The 25,486-nt window shown below is 39.1% G+C and overlaps 1 protein-coding gene across 3 annotated transcripts in view; it reads left to right on the top strand.

Moving 5' to 3' along the window:
* Positions 1-25,486, top strand: part of SLC10A7 (solute carrier family 10 member 7) — a 139,636-nt gene that overhangs the window by 88,007 nt on the left and 26,143 nt on the right. For 2 of the 3 annotated variants that reach the window (XM_084205183.1, XM_084205184.1), the window contains 3 exons: positions 3,532-3,567; positions 14,453-14,536; positions 24,766-24,931. In XM_084205183.1, the coding sequence (XP_084061309.1) occupies positions 3,532-3,567; positions 14,453-14,536; positions 24,766-24,931 (286 nt within the window). Of the gene's footprint in view, positions 1-3,531; positions 3,568-14,452; positions 14,537-20,566; positions 21,072-24,765; positions 24,932-25,486 lie in introns of those variants that run through there. The other variant, XM_084205185.1, reaches the window with a different exon arrangement.

Below are 25,486 nucleotides of genomic sequence, written 5' to 3'. Positions count from 1 at the left end.
CCAACTTTGGAGATGCTAAAACTGTGTAATGACCTTGCATTCTCAAGGGCAGATGCTCAGCTTTTGCTGGAAGTGCTAATCTACAATCTGTTTATCTCCATACACTGTGTACTTGACAGCACTTGCCTGGAAAGCAAAGCAGGGAAAAGCCTTGTCAAATTTAGTTCCATTTTCCTCTCTGATGGTCTCAGTGTCCAATTGACTTAGAAATGGTCATCTTTATTTTAATTTTTAGCTTCCTCTGTGCTTCTCAGCCAGTTGTAATCTCAGAAAGCAGCTACAGTGCCAGTACCAGAGTATTCTCATCTTTGTGAAGCCTCTGCTGGAGAGTGAGCTGGGCACAGGAGTAAATGTTTTCTTCTACATTTTCTTTATTCTTAGTGAATCAGACTTTGGGCTTTACCTTCAACATGTAAATTGTCTTCTGTATTTTCTGTCAGTAGGCTTTAGACTCGAAGTGCTCTATTTATTATTCTTTAGTGGGTATGAATTGAGATGCATCACATAATGCTCAGGAGCACATTGAGGAGCATGTTCCTAATGAAGGGGTAATGTGTCAAAGCAAGGTGCTGTGTGCAGGGAAAGGTAATGCCTTTTGTTAGACACATGCACCATGGTAGGGCAAGCCTTCTTCATATCTGAGGCAGGAACTTGAAGAGAAGGGCTTCAGCTCATAAAAGCACATCGGTGTTCCCAGGTTAACCTACAGATTGGGCTTTACATCCCCAAAGTCTGTTCTTCAGCAGTTCCATCAGTTGGTTGGGTAACAGAGGTTCCCTCCCTGAATAAATCCTGCTTTGCTTGCTCCTGTAAACCATCAGCCACTACTGCACTACTGACTGAAGTAAAAAACCCCTTTGGTGTTAATGTAAACCCTGTGGTTTTTCAAACTAGCATTCCTTATCAAAATAAAACATTAACATCAAATTACTCTGATTCAGCAACAGCATCTATTTTTTAATATGAACTTGTCTGTTCTGTCAGGTAATTGTTTAGCTTTCCAGGGAATCGTGTGTGTGTTGCAAATGGAAAAGTTCAACCCTGTAAATCCTTTCTGTGGTGAGACAACAGGAAACTCACTTCTGATTATTAAGATCACCAGGTTAAATAGCAAAATTTAATAACAAATTGCTAAAATTGACCTTTTGAATGCTAGATTTGCAGCACGCTCATTCAGGGATCTCTTTGTGATGTATAGGGATTCTCTTGCTCCCCACTGACAGAATTACAAGAAGTGCTACTGTCACAGAAGTGCAGTTTCCTTTTGTGGCTTTGAATTAGCAGTGGCTGTTGCCCACTGTGTTAATATCAGCAAGCTTCTGAAGTAATTAAATAGCAAGTCACAGCTGCCATCCCAAGGAAGAAGGACACAATCTTGATTTATCAACAAGATAGAGAGAAAGGTTGGTTTGGTTTGGTTTTTTACTTTTGCCTTTTTTATTGGTAACTTCTAAAACCATGCTGAGGCATGAAGCACATAAGAAATAGCTAATGGTGCTGAATCAATGAGTTTGTTCAGGTTCAGAGGAGAGCTGGCTTTGCTCTCAAGCTGGCACTGTGCTCTCTTCTCCCTGCACTCTGTGCTCAGTAGGAGTATGGGATGCTTTCAGATCACTTCCTGCTCCATCCTCCTCACTTGTGCAAAAGCCTGAAGGTGGAGCCCTGCTGCAGTGGTGTTCTGCATCCCAAAATTAGAGGAGGCTGAGGGAACACTCGGGCACTTGGTAATGTCTGGTAGCATTTGAGGTGTGCAATGCAGTTGTCAGTGGGGAAAGGGGAAGAAGGGCAAGGTCTGGCTCATGTGCTCATAGCAGCCACCCCTAAGAGCTGGGCTTTGGTCGCTGATGCAGTGACTGTCCTGTCCCTGCATTACACAGATCTTGCAGTCAGCTCTTCCTCACAGATTCTGCTGCGTGCAAGTGTCAGTTCAGCCCTTGATGCCTTCTGCCTTCCCCAACTTTTGTTTCTTCCTCTCCAGCTGCTGTACTTGAACACCTATATTTCTTCATATCTGTTATCTGCATTTTGGTCTAAACCTCCTGTAAATAGTGAGTGTCTCCCTGAAGCAATTCTTCCTGCTTTTACTTCTCTTTTCAGTCTTTTATGATCTATCTCAATTGTGACATTTGCAAAAAGATAAATTATTATGGATATCTGGGCTGTGGGGCAGTAGATATGGCATATATTATTTATTTTGAAATATGTTTTTAAATTCTGCAGAGGCTTCAAGTTGCACAGCTTAACTGTTGCCTCCTTGATCCTTCCTGTCTGCTATAATTTGTGGCATTTATTTGTTGCATTTAGTTTTAGGAACACAATAGGAACTCTCTGTGGCTGATAGTCTGTCAGAATCTGTGATTTTTTTGTGGACCCAGAAAGCAAATACAAAACTAGTTGTTTAGGTTTTTCTTTATATTTTCTTCCAAGAGATTAAAGTAAAGCCATGTTACTCAAGGTTAAGTGAAAAGTAGGCGACAACTAGGTTTTTTGTTCAGTGGTTTTTCACTTGTAGCTAAATAAAATGTAAAATAAGCACCCTTTTACATAAATGTGAGTGTGTTTTGGACCTTTGTCCAATTTTTTTTTTTAAATGAAGTTTGTGAATAGCTGAAAAGCTAGCTATTCTTGTGACTTACCTGGATGAAGAATAGTCCTGGCCTAGAGAAGTTCTGAGCCAGCTCTATGAATTAGCATGCATTAAATGATGGAATCATTTTATTGAGCAATAATAAAATATTGAAGTCAGATAGAAAGATGATGGGGAATTGCTGTTTGCAGCTATGAAAGTGATGCATGTCATGTTAACTCCCAACCCAAACAACTCATTCTAAGATTTGCTTTCATGAAACTTAAAATCCTCTATTTTGTCCAATCATCAGCTTTAAACCTGTTCCTTGTCAGTGAAGACAACAAATCTTTTTGCTTGCATCTGCCTGGGGGATGTGGAAAGCTGAGGTGGTCCTGTGTGATTAAATTAGATGAAAGACTTGCCTTCTACCAGTGAGACATGAAGTCTAATCAAGTGAAATGAGTTTTGAGATCTCAGCTCATTTCCTTGGGGAATATCTGCTTACATTACACAGTCACGACACCTAATTCATCACAGTTGATGCAGCTTCTGCTCAGAAGAGGACCTGGGACTGGGTGCCATGGGACTTGATCAAGCCTCTCCCTAAAGAGGAGCTGCTTAGTGAAGTTGAGATACAGCACGCTGAGGGGAGAGCTTTAATATGTTTTTTTAAAAAATAAATGATCCATATTCTGTATATCAGAATATATATCTGTATATTTTAGAACAGAGGGACTTAGATGCAAAAAGGTAAAAAAAAAGGGTACTTGGTACTGAGTGTAGTTTATAAAATGATTGCTCCATAAATGTTAAAGAACATGCTCAGTGAAGAGCAAAGTTGAGCTTGTTACTTAATTTCTATGATGTTAAATGGTGTTTGTGTATTTCCATGTGCTAAGCTAAGGAAGTAAAGATTTTTCTGCCTCCCTGACTAACAGACTGTTTTTGTTTGTTTCTTCCAGGGCATTGTTATAACTCCACTTCTGCTTTTGCTTTTTGTAAGTATCATGATATTACTATATCTTTTACTGGGTAATCTTGCACCTATTAGACAATATGTTTAAGATCCAAGTTTGGATGGTTTTCACAATGCATAAATAATGAAGAAGATTTTTCTGGTCAATATTTGTAATTAGCTGCCTCCCAGGAAGGCCATCAAAATGTGTCATAGTGAATGCAAACACCACCTACACTTCATTCCAAAATGACCAAAAGCTGTTGCTCTTACAGAAGTGTAAAATCATACGCTGTTAGTCAGACTGGGTAAAATATTAACACTTGCCAGGTAAGGAGATAACTTGGTTAGGAGAGCTCTTGGAGAGCTTACACTTGCAGGAGCTGGACAGGATTGCACTGATCTGAAGCAGATAAGAACTGGAAAAGCACTACTCAGATAAACAGAGCCTTGCTTTTGGGCAACTAAGCTCATGGGTATTTTTGTGATAGAGACAAGAGAGATTACTGGAGCTGCTGTGCAACACTAAATGTAATGCTGCTTCCTTCCTATTCAATTGTCACCCTTCAGTGAGGGTCTTGGGTCCTGGCAGCTTAAGCTAGAGAGAAAGGGAGGAGAGAAGGCTCTACCTTCATGTTTTATAAAGGCAAGGATAGTAGCATACACTGGAGAGGCTTTTGCAGGTGGGTGGTGGTGTTGAGTAAATCCCTGGTCAGAAAGGAAGTCTTGGTGCTTGAGGATTTGCTGGCACAGCTGGTGTGGTGTGGTGCAAGCTGCTGAGAGCTGGGGCTTTGTGAAGAGCAGGGAATATAGGCTGAAGCATTTTAAGAATTTCAAGGAAGGCATACATTTTCTTTTATGTTTGTCTTACTGCTGGCTTTGTATGTAAGTCAGCACACTGGAAAAGGGGGGAAGTGGGAAGTTGGTCTGAAACAATTTGTAAGTGGCATGCAAGGGAGGCACTGTTTTTAGCAGGGATGCCTAAGCAACATATGGGCTATATACAAATATAGCTGTATAAACCGGGATAAATACTACTGTGAGAGTGGCTGTAACATCAGCTACTGCCTCACAGTAACTGTGGGAAGAGTTTTATTTTACTAGAACAAATTGTAATTGACTGATGTAGCTGTGTTTACACACAAACTGCTTTGACCATATTCTATATATTGATGCACACCAGCAAAGCTTTCTCAGTACACCTGGGACCATAGACTTACTGTAGGTTGAAAAAGATAACTTTCCTTTAAAAAAAGACAGGTGTTTTGTTATTCTTGCACTGAATATGTTGATTCAGGATGGTCTACCTCACTGTTTTCCAATCCTCTTCTCTCTTATATGTAGAAAGTGTTTCTTCCACAGGCATTCATTCTGTTCCCTTGTTTCTAAGTGAAACTTCAGCTCTTTTTACTTTTGCTCACTGGCAGCTTTCCCTGTGCTTTACCTCACTGAGTTTGGTGCACTGAATAGTCAAAATGGGTATTTTCTGTAGAAACTGAGATGTTAAGGAAAGATCTGTATATATTTTTGGGCAAGATAAAGTTCTTTTCTTTGGTGTCTTTATAGGCAGATGACAAGATATTCTGCCCCATAAATTGCAGTTTTCACTATTACTTCCCAGAGGAGGTGGTAAAACTTCATGTGTACAAGAGCAGGAAGGCAAATCATGTCTCTATTCTTCCTACCAGCCCTGGAAACATTTGTATGAGAAGTGTGTAAAATTCACATTAATTATTGGGTGGTTTGTAACATGACTTGGACTTGTTATTCTTGAGGAAGATACACACATGAATTACTTTGCCATCAGAGTGATAAAGAAGCTAGTCTGGGGATGAGGGGATTTACAAGAACTGTGGATTTCTGTCACAGAGCCCAAAACTTGAGGACTTCTCTTTTGCTATGTAACTGTTTAAAACTTCTTGAGGTCTTTGTTGAGGGTTTCACAGATGAAGAGCAGTATTCTGGTCAGCCCTGCTAAATGAGGTCTGCCTTCTCTGAAGGTTCAGTTTATCCTGTGATGTATATTTAGGGCAGCTGAATATGCACAGTCCAAGTTTCCATGTCCTGTGACCATCTGTGGTTTGGACTGCTGAAACCCTTTTTTTCATGTGAACCTCTCTAGTTTTCCTCTGAGTTTCCTTGATGTATCTGGCCTGGTGAACACATAGTGGATTCAAGCACACAGTTCACATGTTTCTGTATGCTTGCTTACAGCCTGCAGCTCCATCATTCCTCGTGGTACTGTGGAGTTACTGTGGAGTGAGAAACATGGACTAGAAAAGTCCTGGTTTTATTCTCTGAACCATTCAGCAGTTTAGTCATGTAACTTAGCCTTAATGCTTAATTAATACAGGGTGGAATTTTCAACCTTCAAAATGAAACTTCCATTTACCTCTGCAATAACTGAGCTGAGCTGCTGAATGCTATTCATGGGCCTTTCAAGTCAATGTCATCAATGAATTTTAGTTCCTGAATCTGGTACTCTCGAGCATTAACTCTTCCACCGAGTTGTGCTATGATAGTCTGAATGTTCATATTTGTTATTCTCCCTGTGTACAGTGCATAAAATACCTTTAGTGCTGCCAGAAATAAAATACATTGTTGTCTATTAGCTTGTTTTTGTTATATAGCTTAACCTGAGGTAGCAGTTATTGTTTCTATTTTGCCCTGTGTTCACCAGAGAATATAATGTTCTGAGCTGTCTTTTTGTTCATAATTGCCCAGTAATGTAAATATAAATTGTCTAAACAACATTGATAAAGGCATGTTGAAGCTGTAATAAATAATGCATTTAATGCAAATAATTTATCATCTTAAGTGAATGGTGTTGAAGAGGAAGTCAGTTACATTTCTGAAAAGTATATTTCTGCTATGAAACTTCTGGTGTAAAGCTTACTCACAATTAACATTCTAAGAGGTTCAGAATACTTTATAGGAGCCTTAAGTACTGTGCCTGTAATTACTGGACTGTATGAGGATGCTTAGCTAAACTTTATAAAGAATATCTGATTTTCTCACAGATACCCCTGATTAACATTTTGCCTAATAAGAAGCTCTTGAATCTTTTTTCCCAGATATGTTAATCAGCAATATCATCATCCTCATGTTAACCCTTGTTATTAACAGTCAATATGCCATATTCCCAGCAAAGATGTTACAAAGGGCAGTGTCCCATGAGCTGTATGTAACTGGAGCTCATATATGGGGTGAGCAGAAACAAAGCAAGTTAAATCAGTTTCAAGTTAGCATGAGGTGATGCTGTTTGATATTTCTTTGCAGCATTCTGCAATGCTTCATTAGCAATGATTAGGAGGCTGTGTACCAAAGCATTCAGAGTGAGGCTGTCCATCTCCCTCTTGTCACTTTGCACACTTAGAGAGTAACAGATCAATCATGAACACTTTTAAAGCAGAAAAAGAAGTTTTGTTTTCTCCAAGGTTAGTTATCAAAATAGCAGAAGTCTTAAGTGTGTGAATCTATGTACTTCTATGGAAAGCCATCAAAAAATGTTAGAGATAAGTCAGTATTTTACACTTTTATATACTTCACATTCTTCAGAAGCATGCCTACAGTGCAGTTAAAGACCCAGTACAAAATTCATGTTCATTTTTAAAGATACACTTGGCAAACCCTCTGTGTGACTGTCTGACATTACTCCCCCATTAGTTCCTTTGCCAATAAAACTACCATGACATTTGTGTCAAAACAGGATCTTTCTAAGGCTTTATCAGCTTGCTCCTATTCTTGATTTCTGAATTTTCATTTTTATGTTGGTGTTGTAGTGGTGATGTCATGAGTACTAGAAAGCAGCACTGCTGAAATAATTCAGGAGTGGACAAGTGAAGGGAATTTGGTACAAGTAGTGTAGAGAAAAGTGAAATAAAAAAAGGGAGTGAAATTAGAAGCTGATTTAAATGCTGAAGAGCTTTCACTTGTATTCACGATCTTTAAATTAAAGTACAGGTCCAAAAGTTGTTGATACTTCTCAGATTTTTTACCAAGTCTACTCCAATCCCATTAATCCAGATAAATCTGTTTATTGAAAGGAGCTGTCAGTACTCTTTTGCTTTTAAACAGAATTTGTACACACTATGCCTTGTTTTTCTTCTCATGCACTTGGTAAATGAGAGTTGATATCAGTCAAATGAATCGTTAAATATGCAAATATCTTAGTAGCTGGAAAGCCTTGGAAGTTGATAAGGAAGTTGCAGCTAATGGATTTCACTGGTATGTGACAAAAGGCTGATTACAGTGGGGGGGAAGGGAGGGGGAGCAGCACAGTGCATTAGCTATTAACAGATCAACTCATTCGTGTGGAAGATTTAAAGTGCATCATTATTTCTACCTGGTTATTTACCTCACTGTTTCCTTTCTTCTTTAATCATTGGGAAAACAAAATTCTCTGATCTGATCCAAACTCTTTACAATTAACTAGAACTTTTCAATGACTGCTGTGAAATACTCAATAATTTATTGCTTTTTTTCACATGCACCTTTTATGGCTTTGTTATTTAAATTGGAACAAGAGAATAATAGGGACCCTCCTTGTTCCTGACTCACACACAAAATACTGTAGGTTTTTCTAGGTGCTCTTCTACATGTTACTGCTCTTGAGATTTTCATCTATGTAAAACTAGGGGAGCCTTTCAAATGCGCAGCCCTGCTTCAACATGGGCAGAAGTTAACCACACATCTTGAACAGGCTCATAGAACCAGGCTGCCAGGAGAATCCCATCCTGACTCACCCAATCCACCTCTTTTCCTGCAATTCACCTCAGAACTGAGCATGATCCAACCTAAACATAAGCATTTTTGCTCTCCATCCAGCCTTGCAGTGCTAGAAACTTGTGTCTCTGATGAACAGAAAACTAATTTCTAGTAAGTCCTGGTTAAAGATGTGTAATCCATTTGTCTTTGTTGCCAGTGTTATACATCTGAATAGCACTTCTCTGAAGTTTATCACCCTGGCTCTGACTTTTTCTTTGCCAGCCTTCAGTCAGCTAGGCTAAACAAGCCATGCATTTCTAATCTTTGAATTCATAAAAAAAATCCCTTAATCTGAGGTGTTTTGTGCACCTGCTCCAGTTTTAATTCCGTCTTCAGCCCAGGTAATACAAATCCTGCACAGCTGAGCAATTTGCTTCACAAGGGCTTATCCAGGCCTGTGCAACGTCTCCAGTATCCCCTATCTCCACTGATTTGTTACTTCTGGTACATCACAGTTTTCTTTTTCATGGATAAATAATATTCATGGTTCTTAACTACCCTCTATTGACTAATCTATGTCTTTCCAGCTAGTCAGGCCCTTGTTTGCAGCAGAATTTTTGGATGCTAGTCCTTAAGTCCCTGATCTCCAAGGGTATTAATCTAATTCCCATTTAGGTGTTTCTGGATTGTAAAGTTGGTCTTGTTTCTGTACATTAACCCTCCAGATCATTGCACCACGGTTAAGTGGAAGAGTAGCTCTGGTGTATTTCAGATGAAGAATACCTATGGTTATTTTTATAGCTCAATAAATGGCTTTAAAATCCACAGGTGTGTTTGGATTGGCTTGGTGTTTAATGTGTCATAGGGGAACCCAAAAGGGGATTAGGCATCTGTGATCACTTTAACAAGGGAAACCTGAAATATACAGTCTCATTGCCCAACCTAGGAAATAAAAAAAAAAGTCAAGATTGTCAGCTTTTGTTTTTCTATACTTCTGAATGTGAACCTTTGATTTTTTTTTTTTTTAATTTGGCAAGAGAACTGGAGGGTGTATGTAGACAAATAGATGCTTTTTCATTTGTGCCAGATCAGCTCCCACAGCCACACAAGCATATAGAATATGCAAGAATTTGCAAACTAGATGTAGTTATTTAGCAGAACTGGGGGATTTAAGTTTAATTTTTAAGAATAATAGTGAAAGATCTCCTTGTTAAAATATATGACTGCCAAAGCATTGGATATTGTCTCTGTTCCCCCCTTTCTGAGGCAAGAGACAATTTGAAGTTTTTGACAGGTGTAATTAAAACCTTTATTTTTAAATTTAAACATGTGCTGTAGAAACTCTGTTCTCAGTGATATGCTTCCCCTTCCCTTCCACCTATTCCAGGTGGATTATTTCAGTACCAGTCAATGACTTTGGGTCAGTGGCTGGGAGCTGGCATCTCCTGCACGGCTTCTGTGCCTTTCCGAGATGTCCGACTGCTGTGCGTGTGACTGCCTGTAAAGAGGGGGGTGGGAAAGGCACCCCAGTGACTTGTCAGCTTTCTTAGGTGTTGGGTAGGAAAGACCTCTTTCCACCTCCTGCCTGAAATCTGGAGCTGGGCGCTGTGGGCACAGGAGGACATCAGTGCTCTTCCAAGTGCTTGCTGCTTCCCAGAGCCTCAGCATCATTACTGCCATGGCAGTTCCCATCACAGCAGTTCCATTTCTGGGTTTCTGAGGGACACGTGGTTGTTTTCCTGCTGTGCTGTAACATGCTGCCATAACTGGATCGGACTAAGGGCTCTGGAAGGAGTCCAGAGCAAGGAAGGGCTTTGTGCAGCTGCAAACTCTTGTTCGTTGCCCTTCATCACTAAACTGGATGCCATCCACCTCTTTTCCAAAGGTGCATTGCATTCTGTGCCCTTTCTGTAATGGGCCTGCCTCCCCCAGCAGGATGTAAAGGGACTGGGGCATGGGGTGCTCCAGACAGGCCTCTGAGGCAGCTGGGTGTGGGCTGGATGGGGGGAACCAGAAGCGGTGACAAAACAGCATTGAATGCAAAATTTAAAGGGGGTGTCAGAGTAGCCAGAGCCTTCCACCAGAATGTAGAAAAGATAAGCTTAAAGTTGAATATCTTGTGTAAAAGAGCAGCCAGTAGTGCCCCTCCCCATCAGTTCTGCCCTCTTTTCACCCCTGCCTCACTTCCTCCTCTGTGCTCAGCAACTGGTGAGGCTGAAGCTGGTTGATGGTGTGAAGAGCACAAGGACACAAGCTGAGGAGGCATTCATTGCAGGAGAGCACTGGGAGGGTAAAAACTGCCTCCCAAGGACAGTCTGCTCCAAAGTGGACTCAATGTGTGCACTGGGTTGTAATTTGGTGGCACTGGCATGATGTGTTTCTTGAGTCCATGGCAGTGTAGACATGGGAACAGCCCCTGTGATACCTGCCTGGTCAGCCAGAAAGATGAGAATGGAGTGTCTGGCTTGTGGAGACAGTCTAGGCTGGGAGATGGAATTGTCTTGTCTTTTATGCAAGGCGGTTTGGGTTTTACTCTTTGGTTTTTTACCATATCCAGTTAAATATAGCCTTTTAATTAAGGATAAGCCAGTGTTTCTACCACAAACTCATAAAGAAACCCACTAAATTATTTGTTGGGTTTTTATAAAACAGGCAGTCTCTTGAGAAGAAAGGTCTAGGACTAAATTAGCAAGAATGCTGCAGGTCAGGTTTGAAGTACTGCATGGTGACAGAATTGTTTGGGAAGATTTGCCTGGGATTATCTTTCTGCTTATCTGAGTTACCCTGCTGAAATCAGTCAGATTATTTAGGTGAAAAGTGTCTCTCCCCAGTCAAGAATTTTTCCAGGTCTTTTCTTGAATAGTGAGTCCATTAAAGCAGGGCTGGCTTATTACTAAACCTTTAACTGAAAGGCTGCTGTTCAGAACGGTGTGTAACAATCTCTTCACAATATCAAACTTTAAAAAATGTTCCTAAATAAGCATGGAAAATATGGTGGCATGAAATTTTTGATTCCTTTTTCATTAAGTGGTACATTTTATCTTCCACACATCATTCCAATCAGGCAGGGGTGGTGTTTCTTTCAGCTATAAGTCAGCAGTTTGATTTTATGATGTTTTTATGCCACTTCTTACAGTACATCTGTTTGCCATTGAAGAAAGGTTCATTTTTAGGCATAGAGATTATTATAACAAGGAGGGCAGCCAAAGATAATCAGCCTACTAATAATTTCAGCCTAATAAAATTAGCCTAATTCTAATTTCTGTGCAATGCACATCTTCTAGATAGTTCTTTAAAAAAACTGTCATGGCAGCTAATGGAGCACAGAACTTAGCTTGATCCAACTAAAACCTGAGTGAAATCCTATTTATTCATTCAGACAGAATATTTGCATTTTTTAAGTGTGTAGGAAGTTTTCATTAACATTATATCAAGGTTTTTGTTTCCTCAATTCTCACTTCTCTTTCTCAAAACAAGAGTGGCAAACATCCAAAAGAGATGTTCAAGGGAACTCTGGAGCTCAGGTAATGTCTGGGAGTCCATGGGACATTTAGAGTTGTGAGCCTGATGAGTTTTCATGCTAAAAATGTTGAGAAGGCCCTGGTCAAAGTAAGCCTCCATTAGCTTTGGGTTCTTAAGTATTTTTGATTCTTTGTGGTGAGCTACCATATGTCCAGAGTCTGGGTTAAAATGTCCTTATTTTCTATGTGATTGAGAAATTCATGCCTTCTCTTCAGCCTGTATCTTATCTTCTGCATCTTTCTCAAGAAATAGATTTAAGGGTAAGGTAATATAAGAGTTGATAGACATAATCCAATAGATTTTGATAAAAAACAGCCCACTGAAATTATTGTCAAAATATACAGAAGGGAAATGAAGTTCAGAAGTCTGTTTGAAGATGTACTATCAGTACCTTTAATTCAGTTTGTAATTATTTAAAAAACACAACAAAACAAATACCAAAAGCCCCACATCCAAAGCAGAACATATCCTTATATATACACAAAGTGCTTAAAAATTCCCAACAGTTTAAAGACACTATGTTTGAAGTAGCATTTTAAAAAGCTGGCAAGACTATGCCTTTTTCAGCAGTCTGTTGAATACTGTTGAATAGTTTTTCATTCCTGACTTAGAAACTGATTATGCATCCACTGAGCATAAAACTTAAAAGAAGTGAGCAAAGTCCAATCAACATTTTTATAGAAAAGCACAGGAGTCAGTGCCAAAGTGTTGTAGTTCTGTGAAGCTGTTCAAGTGTCCTGGCTTGCTTAGACTGACTCCTCTGTGGCCCAGGCAGATTTTAAAGTTTAAAAATCTTCACTTTCACTTGAAAAGGCTTCCTGGAATACACAGTTAGTAATGCTTTTAGCTCCTCAGCACATAAGAATAAGTCCAAATACAATTTGAAAAACAAAGAACCTTTTAAAATTTCAGAAGCTTCTTACAAGAATTAAAACAACAAGGAGGTGATGAGTGTGATGATGGGAGTCTGTGCTCTCTGTAGGGAAACACTCAGAGTGCCCTTTGTCCCTTGGGAATGTGCCTGCACTGCCAGACTTTGGGTACTTGTGGGTGATCTGAATCTTCCTATGCAAGCTTGTACTTCTCCCTCTTGACTCTCTGGGAGATTTAGGCTCACTGAGTCCCCACCTGCAGACCAAAATTCATAGCTGTGGCATCATCCTCAGGTCTCCTCCCATGTGCCCACATCATTAAAGCTGGAGGTGATGGTGGTGAGGTGTTGTAATTTGTTAAGTGGTCACGCTGAGTCGTAGCTGATGTTGCCAGGTCAGGTACAGGAAACAGCCAAATCCTGTATGTTCCTCCTGAGGGCTCCACCTCAGGAGGAACATATTCAGCAAGGGACATCTGGAATCTGAGGCCATTTGCCTGCACCAAAAGCTCAGTTTGCCCAGAGACATCCCCCCACAGCTGTGTTTGCCCATTTCCCAAGCAGTGCATGTACAAATGCACAGGTACAAAAAAGCAGCGCAGTCATACATTTCTGCATAAATTAAAATACTTCACTATATGAAATTTCTGATTTTTCTGTTCATCAAATTTATGAAGAATCTTGTTTTATGCCAAAGCCATTTGTATGGCCATATGTTGATTTTTCAAGGCAGGCTTATAGAAAGTTACTAGATTGCATGATCACCTTGTCTGTCATGAAGGTAGCTTGGAAAGGAAGGTAAGTGTGAAAAATATAATTTATGAGAATGATGTATGTAAGGATGTTTTAGGAAATCAGCATCATTTAGATGGTGCTGAAGAGATTCTGTATTCTGTTGTCGTTTTGAGAATCTTTAAAGTGACATGTAAAATATAAAATAGAGTGGATCTGTGAAAACCTTAATGTTGTGTCTTTTGCCTCACTGTGAAGCAAGTGGTTGTCTATGGGAGCTCTGACAATGCTATTCAGTCTCCTTAGTGTATGTTTCCTAACGTGTGTTCCATTGTTGTTAAAGAGATGTTAAATTGCATTAAAGGAAACTTTCTAATTACCTAGACTAAAACAAGTCCATCCAGAATGTAAAAAATACTGTATATTTTCCTAAACATTCTGAAGCAGGTTTGAAAAATCCCACTGACTGTGCGTGTTCCTCTTTTCTACCAGCATCTTAAAAAACAAAAAACAAACTTGTAGCATTTACAATTATTGTTAGAGAGATCAACTATTTGAAGACTGACTATCAGTTCAGTTGTCTTAACGAAAGAATAGTTCTATACTTCCAGTATATCTCTTTTTAGACAGCGCTGAATAGAACATGTGAATGTTTTCTTCACTATTTCATTATTTTCATTTATTTATTGCAATAACTACACTGACTTCTGTTGTTTGATGTTTGTATAAATGGTAAAGTAAGTCAAGCTAACTGTTTAGTTAGGAGGATTCACCCCTTGTCTCTTTAGACTATCATCCTACAAATGCTTATATAATTTACTTGGCATATATGTGTAGCAGGTTTTCAATTAAATGAATATTGATGGAAATATTATCCTAAGTTATAAAATAATCAGAGATTGATTTAGCTCTGTTTTGTGGAACACTAAATGCTTTATTGTGACTTAACTATTAAACATGTGCAGCTACCTCCAGTGCACATAGTTCCCAGTTTATATGTGTAAAATAAAATGCATATTAATGTGTGATATCTGTGTATGAAATTTGCAGATACTAAGAAAAAGTGCAATGTTAATGGTATATCTTTATTTTCTAGCTTGGATCATCCTCCTCTGTGCCTTTTACATCCATATTCTCGCAGCTGTTTATGACTGTTGTAGTCCCTCTTATTATTGGACAGGTATGTCTTTTAAATATACATTCTTATTTAAAAAAACAAGATAAAGAGAGCTATCTTAAAGACAGACTGGCAACCTGATAAGCTGCCACATAGGAACAGCCTCAGGATAGTGAAGTCTAATATCAGGGAAAAGATGCTACAGTGCTCCCTGGAGCCACATTGATCTTTGTTGAGATGGAGCATCTGTCCCTCACTTCCACAAACACACACTGCTGCAGAGAGAGGAGGGAGCTGGTGAACATAAAGTGGGAAAAATGGCAGCCCAGGCTGGGAGAAATTCCAGCCCCATACAAATGAGCTTTGAGAATACTACACAGTCCTTTTGTCACATGCCCTTTGCCTGGGGCTGAAGGAAGTCCTTCCTCCCTGTGTAGAATCTACTAATAATTACAGGAATTAAAAAAATCTCAACATTAATAAACATATAAAGGCTAAGTGGTCACAAGTAAGAAATCATCAAATTAAGGCTGCTCGAGCCGTTTTGCTTATGCTTTGCAGTAAGGGGTTTAGTTGCACAACTGCAAACTATTTTTACATTACTTCTCTATTGTGTTACACTGGGTGGAAGGTATTTGTGAAATGAACAGTTATTCAACATTTGATTTTTTACTCATTGTTCATATGTCCACACAAAGCCTTATTTTCCATGACTTCTGATAGAAAACTTCCTCTGAATGTCAAAAATGCTAATTGCATGTTTAAGGTTTTCTGTGATCCTTGTCTTTGTAGTGTCTGTTTGTTCACAAATGTTAATATTAGTTATTTTTTTCTCCCATGTCATGGTGGGAAATCACAATAGTAAGACCAAAAGTTGTCATAACTGTTGTCACTGCTCTTGGACACTATAACACCTTAAGGCTAATTTTTACTTACTTATAAGTATTTGTTGTTCTCGGGCACTCAGAATGCACAGAGGGAATATCAGTGGATTTGCAGCTCATTCTACCCCCCAGCTGAACTCTGGGTTCAGTTGGAACCTTCTGAATTTTGTCAGCCTAAAGCAGACTTTGAAATGGAAGGCTTGGTTAAAATACAGGCAAATGAGAGCAGCGTAAAGGAGCACCCTGCACAAGGTTAAGAATGTCTGTCACTGCCTGTGCTACATAGAGCAGTCAATCAGTCTTGTATCAAACTAGAACTGCACATTTCAAAATCGGCATGTACTGAAACTCAACAAATTCCTGGTGAAGTTTCTTTTGATTAAAAACACACATTGAAGTCTAATAAAGGGAAGAGCATGATAAGCATGACAGTAGTCATCAGCATCAGTACCTGTGTAGCCTCTCTGCAGCCATATCACCTGGAAAATGGACATTAGCCCTGTGTCCCTGAAGGCTGTAGAACTGCTCTCATGCTTGGAATTAAATGCCAAGAGTTTCCTTATTAATTAGGACAAAGGGTTGCTGATTAACCTACCTCTGTGTTGTGTTCTTACCTCATCAAAATTAAGTGTCCACCATAATCAGACAAGCAAAAGTACTCGAATCCTCTTCTGAAAGGTCCAAACACTGGAAACTGTTAGTTGTAAGCCTTAGGTGGAAATTTCTAGGAAACAAATGCATGACAGCAGATTTAGCAATAAAGTGTCCTATAGCCATGGATTATCAGCATCTGTGCTGCAATGTAATAAGCCCAAAGATGATGGTAGATTGCTGGAAAAAGTGATGGCAAAATTTCAAGAGAGTGTTCATCTGTATATATAATGGAATGTTACTTGGGAAAGATGTTACAGGAAGTTGGTATGTCAGCTAATTGGTGGAGTTGGGTGTTCTTTCAGCTGTTAGAAGTGATAGGGCTGGGTATCATGAATGGAGCAGTAGGCATACGAAATAAGTGCTCTGTGTGATTCAATCTTTCACAAGATTGAAATCAGAATTGTGATTCTGATTGAGATGGGATTTAGGAGTTCTGGTAAAGACTGAAAGAAAAAATACAGAATCTTAAAGCTTGTGTAACCCAATGACAAATTAATAGTTTGGGTTTTAACAAATACACTTCAACAAGAAGTAAGGTAATTCTTCTTTAAAAGTCTTTGAAGCAGTTTCTGGAAGTGAAAGATCAACAAAAGTAGCTCTAAGCATAAAGACTGTTTCTGAAGTTACTGCACTTGACTATATCTGTTCAGAGGATGTGGAAGCGAAGAAATGCTAATGAAAGCTACAGATCAGAAATGCCAGTAGTTTACAGTGATTATCTTGATTAGGTGGAGCTGTACAAAGGTAAACCAACCTGCCCAGAGAGGAATGAATGGAAGCCAATTCTGAAGGTGGATATCCAAAAGTAGTGGGCAGGAGTCAGGGAAGGCAACAAGCAAGAAAAGGACTGATACATACAAAGAGACCCAGTGATAGGTCTGCTTGCCCTTCATCTGCTCCAATTCAACGGGAAGTTTTGCCCTTTGTTCATAGACCACCAGTGACTCTTCACTGAGGTGTTGCCTGGCATGTGGCACAGAGACATGTTTGTGAATCACAAGTCACTCACTCTGGGATTCCAGGTGTGTTAGGGGATAATGGCCCATGATTCCTGAATGATGCCTTCAGCAATTAATCAAATTTATCATTTCATGCCCACAACATCAATTCCTTAACACATGAGGCCACACTGTTCAGCAGAAAAGTCAGTGGAGAAATGCCTGGTAAGGTGACCTGGTATCAAAGAGCTTGACTGGGGGGGAAAACCCTCAAGCTTGAAACCTGCCTGCTTGGAGAATTGCCTCTCCTCAGCCTTCCTAACTCATCTGTGATCAACAGGGGCTTTATCCTTGAACCGCATCAGTGTAAAACAGAGGAGGCTGCTTAAAAGAAGCGTTCTCCAAGGGCTTTCTTTTCCTTTAAAAAAATCTTGCCTCTGGGAAAACCTGTGTTGCCTAAATGCTCATTTCCTGAGCAGGCTGCAGAGCTGGCTGTTTGAGCAGCCTCTGGGATATAAGCAAAGCACATAAAAAGGTGCTTTTAGATTTGTTTTGTTTGGGGTTTTTTGTTTGCTTTATGGCAAAATGTATCAAGAGTTTTGGTTGCTTGGCTGGCTTGTCAGAATTTTTGATGATGGCTGGGAGAAAGAAGTCACAATAGTGTAATTGATGCACTTTTTTTCTGGTTTTTGAACAGTTTTTTTAGCTTTTTAGGACTACTATTGACAGGAGTCAAGCATGCTCTTCTAGCCTAGCTGCTGACATTGAAATGTATAAAGGGCTGCAGGTACAGGCTCTGCTCAGGTGGTGGACCATTCTTTAGGGAAAGAAAGAGCTGTTAAAGGAAGAAGAAGATACTGTTATCAGAAAGGCACAGAGTCTCACAGATGGCAGTGATTGATAGATGGTCCCCAATAAGAATCGCTCTGTTCTTTGTCAGAGTCATGCAGGTTGTCTGAACCTAAAAAATGTTGCAGCCTGTGTCCTCAGTGTCTACAGATGTGTTCTGCTAATTGACAGGCTGGTGTTACTCAAATCAGTATTGATAGTACAATATTACATTTGTATTTGTATTTGTAGAGTAACGAATAAGACCCCTCTGACAAGAGGTCTCAAAAAGGGACATAATCTGTAGTATTTTATAAAGATCTAATTTCCTATAAGCCTTGAAGATCTGTAGTGGTTAAGAGCTTGTTATTTGTGCATCACTCTTGTATACCTCTAAGGGGAATTTGAGAATACTTGTTATACAATAAACATGGTAATAGATATTTCATGGAAAAGATTTTTTGAATCTGCCCTGGCAGCTTGAAGTTCTGATTATTTTTTATCTGGGTAGCAGAGTCCTGGGTAAGATTGCTGCTCTTGAGCTGTTGTGATTTTGCCACAATCATCGTTTCCCTGCCCATAGATATTGGTAATACTTTTAGCCATCAAATGGTAAGGTTTTGAGAAATATCCAAGCAGTTTCTTCATGACCAGTTGTGAGATTTAGCTGGCAACTGTTGTTTCTTTGCTTATTTTTTTCTTCAGAAGTGACAGATAACAGGAACAGTGAAACCCACCACAATGTTTCCTTTCCCCTTTTTGCAGACTTTCCCCATTCCCTACACCTAAGTGCTTATGACAGACTTTTATTTTATGTTTTATATTAAAGAGCGATTTATGATTAAATGTTAATGAAATAGAATTTTCACTGTGCTTTCATTATATTCTACTAGTTTGAACATTTTTCAAAGCAGCACACCAAAACCCACTGTTTTCTATGAATAAATAATAAAAAGCTTGTCTGTACATTATCATTCATGCATTCTCTAGTTGCCCCATTGGTAATTTGTCTGCCAGCGTAAAGTGGGCACTTCACATTAAACAGACCTTAACTAAAGCTAAAATTAATGTTATGATTCTGTGTAGTTCTTCTTCCCAAATCTATAAAATGAAACCAGTTGTACAGAAATCCTCACTGAATCTAGTCACTCACACACACAAAAAATCTTGATGTCCTACAAGTAAAGGATCTTAAGTGCCTTCTGCATGGTTGCCCAAAATGTTCCAGAGGAGCCCTATCAGCATTTGGGAGCTGTGCTTATCAACACAAGTCTAAAAGGGTGCTATGTTGCAATACATGTTGTAAGTGAAATTGAAACTAAAAAGCTTAGCAAGGTATTTATTTTTAAAGAATGGAAGGTAGGTGGAAGTTGATACGAAGTAGAAGGAATTATTTAACTAAGGTAGAGGAAATAAAAATTACCAGAACTGTTATAAAAAAAAGAGTGGGAACAGTGTACAATCTGTCTCTTCTTGTAAATGCAATCCACATAGAAGGAAACCTTATTCTCTTCAAAGTCCAGGAGAGCTGCAGGGAGGAGAGGTGCCCTGGGAGATGAGCTCTCCAGGAGCTTTTTGCAGAGGACCAAAGGAGGGGATAAACAGCCTTCAAAACACACTTCACTCCCTACTAGGACCAGACTCAGCAGGGAACAGAGCCTCCTTTCCGCAGAATGCAAAATATGAAGGAAAGGTACTGATGCTGCAGACACCACATTTTTACCATATTGCACCTGTTTATAAGGTTTTAAAACAACAGTTGCAAATTACCCCAAACTGTGAAACTTCATTTTGAAAATGGCCTCATGTGGTTTTTATACCTTGCTTTAAAGGTGTATATGTGTCAGGAGCTACCTCTTGGGAGTAAGCTGACTGACTTAATGGAGTAAAATAGCTTTTAGGGGAGTTTGCTAAGCTGAGGGGAAAAAAAGCAAGATGCTTATAGAAAAAGATTTTTTTCCCTCGGATTGCAAAATTATTTTTTTTTGCACCCTGTCTCCAGAAAACAAACATTAGATTGTACACTCTGTAGCATAAGGATAGATTTGACATTTGATGATGTCCTAGGAAAGCAGGTGAGCCATCACAAAATCTGAAACTGAAAAGGTGGGAATTTATGCCTCCACAGAGGTAAAACCCCTCTAAAAATATAGGGTCTGGCTGAGGTGGTGCAAGTTTTGCTTTATAAAAGGGTCTGTGCATTTGAACTGGCATGCAGACCTTGTGTGTATGATTATGCTATAGAATTCTGTGAATGATGTCCATCTTAGCATCTTATTTCATTTCTATTTTTATACAACAGAATTAATCTCTCTTCCTATCCAAGATTTGATTCTTTACACTGGTTTCTACAGGAGCTGTCATCTTAGATGATTTTCTTTCTTTTTTTTTTTTCCAATTTTCTCACCTTTTGTGTCTTATAGATTTCACTGACCTAGTTCCCAATATTCCCTGCAATTGTCTTTTTTGGTTTCCCATAACTATATAAGAAGAGATATGGAAAAAATTACAGGACTGTTGAAAATATCTACCCTGACTCAAAGATTTTCAATGGGAAATTTTGTATTTTAGACTTCATTGTATAAGTGTCTTGCTATAAGTAGTAGTAATATTAATTAAGAATGAGTTAGGAATCTTACCTTAGAAGACAAATTAAGTAAGGTAACTGCTGCATTTAGGTGTGGTGGTAATCCAGCAGTTTCAGCTGGTTTACTCATGTGTTTGAACACAAGGAAAAGGTGACTTGTGTTTCTTTGTTGAGATGGTAAAGCCCCAAGTGTTTTTCCCAGGTATTTAGAAGAAAGTACCAACACACAATGAAAAGGAGTAGAAGTGCAGTAAAACCACTGTAAATTCTGTTAAAGAGGAGGTAAGTCCAAAATAATTGGTAGAATTAGGAAAAATCTATTTTACATAATTATGTAAATACCAAGAGAGACTCTTGTGTAAAATGGAAACAGAAAAGGTGACTTCCTATCCATTTCCTTGGGGTTTTTTGGGTTTGGGTTGTTTGAGTTTGATTTTTGTTTTTCTTTTTCAATTCTTGGGTTTAATAAATAAGTTACAGATTTGATTTTTTTTTCTTTTTCAGTTCTTTGGTTTAATAAATAAGTTACAGATCTAGATAATTTTTAGGATATGTACTGCATGACTGTCAGAAATTATTCCATTCCATATAACGGGGGGGGAGCTCCTTGCCCTGTTTAGCTCAATTAATGATGAACATTAATGTATTACATTGTTTATTGCATTTTTTACCTTGTGTGTCCAGCACTGGGCAGACAGGTAGGAAGAGTCTAGCTGTGTTTTACTGACAGATTTCTCTGGGTATACAGTGTGACTGTTTAGAAGGTACAATTAGAGAAGTGAACTGTTTTTCTGTTACACACCTTCTGTATATTTTCATATGTGATCTAATAACAGATGAGCACTGTTTACCTGCTTTCCTGGAACAGCAGATCATGTTTCTTTGCCCAAGGATGTTAAGTGAAATAAGCATTAGAGCAGTGAGCCTGTTTGCTGAGGAAGGTTGGTGTTTAGACAAGAAGGTTATGGCAGGATACAGAGCAGTCTGTAGGAAAAATACTGTGGATAGAACTATTCTGGTAGGAGAACTAAATTGAAATGGGGACACTACTGTTAACTCAAGTGTAATTACATTTCTTTGTTGTTAAAAATTAAATCCTGGGCAAGAGGAAAGTTTGAGCCTGAAACTGTGTTTTGAAGCAAATTTGAGCTGATGCCTTTCCAAAACCTTTGGAGGTTGCTGGAATGTAGTGGTGGTTGCCTGCTGGACACATTTATGTTCTTTTATTGTCTAACTTTTCTGTGAGTTTATCAGGCAGATTATTTATAAAATATCACCTACTCTGAAGTTTTGCTTCTCTCCCACTGTTTTTTCCACTAAACTGCAGTTTGAAGGAAGGATTCACCTTCATGTTCTTTCATGTGCAACCTGTGGGTCAGCCTTTCCCTGCTCTTTGGGGCTGGCATTTGAATCTGCATGAAAATCTTTACAGAGCATCACTGCTGAGTTTGGCCAGGGCTGGATCCACCTGGGAGCTGGCTGGCACTGCCTCCATCAGTCATAAGGGAAGCTTCTGGCAGCTTCTCCCAGAAGCCACCCCTGTTGCCTGCCCTGCTACCAAACCTTGCCACAAAACCCAATACATCCTCCTCTTGTTTTTTTCCATCAGTAGGGTGCATATATTTTGGGTACCAGTGGTTTATATTAACATTCAGAAATGACTGTGTGAGCTTTCGCTGCAATTCAGACAAATTAAGGTTTAGTATTTCAGCCCGGGCTCTGAATGTGTTTTCTTTCTTGTATTTGTGGCACTTATCATTATTTCACTACAAATATTCACAGTTTTGGTCTTTTGTAGTTCCCTGTTTACCCTGAAAACTTATAGAATTGGGTTAAGAATTAAAAGGCTTTCAAAGCATCCTTGTCCTGAAGCAACTCTGCCAGGCATGAATAACAAATGGATTGTTTTTCAGTCAAAGTGAATCAGCTGACATGAGCTTCTGTAGGGTTATATTTCTCCCATCAAGTTATACAAGAATTTAGGTTACCTTGAATCAGTGATAATAGGCTGAATTGACCTCTGAAATTACAGATCATGTTGAACCTTGTGAGAAGATCAAAATGTATGGGATTCTGTGTTAGAGAAGATTTATTTTGTCTGTGTTTTGAGCAGATTTTGCGTGACACTGGGTTGATTAGATGATTTCCTGAAGCCACAATTTAGTTCTTCAGGGTCTGAATATGTAATTTAAAAAAAAAAATATAATGTGCTGTAAGAAGCTGTACTGATATTTATGGTTATTGATTCACAAAAATTCCAGGATAGATAGAGGTGGATATTTAAAGAAGGTATCACTCAATTGAAGATTCTGAGGAAATACTTGCAGTTTCAATTTTTAAATATTTTTTATTTCTCTTCTATGTCAGTCAAGGATAAATATGTGTATAATATTATTATTGTCATGTCTGTTACAATCAGACCCTAAACAGACACAGGGTTGTTGTTTTTGGATTAAATACTTCTACTAGAAATTGTACCATGGTATAATTAGCCATCACTTTTCTTTTTCAACATCTCATTACTTTCTGTATAAATCTTCTGGAAGGACCATAAATTAATAGGTGGCCTTAAGTAGTTTTTCTTTTTCCCCAGTGTGACAATTTAAGGGATAATAGGATTTTTTTTTAAACTTTGTTAAAAAAACCTGCTCACTTTAGAAGTGAAAGGCTTTACTTTTTGCTTCTGATAATTACAGTCCCAAATTTGCTCAGAATTAGACTTATCTGAACTTCCCAATAGATGTCTTTCACATTGCTCTCTGCATGGCTTCACTTTCTTGTGTCTCTTTCATCAGCGCACTGTCTTATCCTACCCAGTGGCTGAAGGAGCTCCAGTGGAGGCTCTTTCAGAAGTCTGGCCTTATATTTTTTGTTATTTTCTCTCTTTAACATCTGGCAAGTGTGACATTTTAAAATTCAGTGTTTTCACCGGGGCGTTGAGCATTCCCTTAGATATTTTCCTGCAAATTTGCTATTTTTCAGCAGCAGGAAGCCCACAAGTGCTGGGAGGGGAGTGCTGATCTTCAGCCTGCTTAGCTTGGCACGAAGCCCATGTGCCAAAGTTTTACTGTGTGCCCTGATGGAGTCTCATTGCTGCAGTGACTGGGATAGCTGCTCCAGGACTTCCCTGCTGAGAGGCTTGCAAAGGAGCCAGGAAAGCAATGAGGAAAACTGTGAGCTGTGAGGAAAACTGAAAGTAGCTTGATTCCATGGCTTTGGCATTTGTTGTGTGAAAGGGTCCTGTGGTAGGGTTGGTGATGATGGCCTGATATTAACCTTGAATACCTCTAAGATTTTCTGTGCCATTAAACCAATGGAGGTGATGTTTGCTTGTGGCACCACTAAGGGAAGGTCACGAGACACCTTTGGAGCCCTCTGGCTGAAGTGCTTCAGGATCTTGGGCTGTGATTTCCAAAAGAGTGTGGTAATAGAGAACATCAGGAGGCCTCAGGAGAAATTAGGCAAGATAATGTGATTGCTGAAAAATTAACACAAGTCGCAGCTGTACGATGAAAGCTTTAAAAAGTTTTTTCAAACCACATAAAGTAAACAGAAAAACTAAAAGCGACTCCCCAGGCAGGACTAAAATGGATGCATTGTATCTGGTGAGGCTTAGTGCTACGGTATTCAGCATAATTTGAACGTTGAGGTTGCTTTAAAATTTATAGTTGTTTTCAAAAAAATTTTGAAAAACTGCTTCATATTCTGTTTCCTGAAAGTGCAAAAGTTCCGCTAAGTACAGTAGGTTTCCTTGTTTTCATGTGTTAATTCTGGTATTCTAAAAGCGTGCAAATGGCATTTGTCTTTGGATTTACAAAAACTCCAGATATTCAGAGTTTGAATTATTTAAACTCCCACAACACATGCACTTTTGCTTTTCAAGCTTGAGTTATAATTTAATTAAAAACTTCTGGTGCATCGCTAGCTATTTAAATATTAAAATGTTCCATGGATCACTTTCGATTATCTACCGTCATGAAATTCCTGAAGATGTCAGATTTTTAAGATTCCCAAAGTTGCACTTGGAATTGTCTGTTGATGCAAAGGGGACTGTGATAATTACATACATCCATTAGTATCAGCAGAGGAGATAAACTTTGGGGAGGCTTAATGGGCATGTCTCAGTGACAGCTAGCAAAGAACATTTGGCATGATTAAGGATGGATTTGAATGCACTTGAAAATATACTCTCATTATGGACGCCCAGTGGAAGTTGCACTACAAATGTTAAATTCCCCAGAAGAAGAGTTGTGTGGCAGGGAAGCTTTGAAATCCACTGTGGCCGTCATCCAAATTACTCTCTTCTCTTTGTGTCTTTCCGCTGTCAGATTCGCTTTGTGATGCCCAACTTGGCTCCCTGCATCTTTGAAAAGAGACAACCTGTTGGTTTCTGTGTTTCAGATTGTCCGAAGATACATCAAGGACTGGCTTGAAAGGAAGAAGCCTCCATTTGGTGCTATCAGCAGCTGCGTGCTCCTGATGATCATCTACACGACGTTCTGCGATACTTTTGCCAATCCAAATATCGACCTGGATAAATTTAGCTTGATTATAATCGTGTTCATAAGTAAGTTCAGCCCTAATGACTCTTTTTTTGTGTGTGTTTCAGGTCTGTAATGAGCTGCATGTAGTGGGGGAGCTCTGGGGGTGCTGGCATGGTGTTAGAGCTTCTAAAGAATCTAGTAAACCAGATTGCCTTCTTAGGAGCTGGATGCATTTAGGGGGTCAAGTAAGCATTTAGAGAGGAATGAACCCTGCTATTTAGGTGGGCCTGAGGTGGCCCTTCCTTTCTGAAAGGGCATAGTAGTACTTTACAAGCATTTATAGGCATTCTGGTTTTGGCTTCTTTGTTATTGAACAGCCATAAAATACACAAATGTCTCATTCCAAACAGCAACGAAAGATTTGGGGTCAAACTGTTACTCAGAAGCACAGTTATCATTTTTAAACTGCTCTTCCTTAGCATATTATAAACCTGGGAACTAGCTGGGAGTTAGAATGTCTTGATCTGTTTCTGTGGATGAGCACATTTCTTTGAGTTTCTTTTAGAAGCACTCAAGTCATTCAGCCTTAAATAACATCCACGTGAGAATAGGCTGCTGGTATCCTTGCCATCAGCTGA

Source organism: Fringilla coelebs, assembly GCF_963513975.1.
Source record: "Fringilla coelebs genome assembly, chromosome: 4".
NCBI lineage: Eukaryota > Metazoa > Chordata > Aves > Passeriformes > Fringillidae > Fringilla > Fringilla coelebs.
Note: the sequence above shows the minus strand (reverse complement) of the source record. Positions and strands in the feature narration are given on the sequence as shown.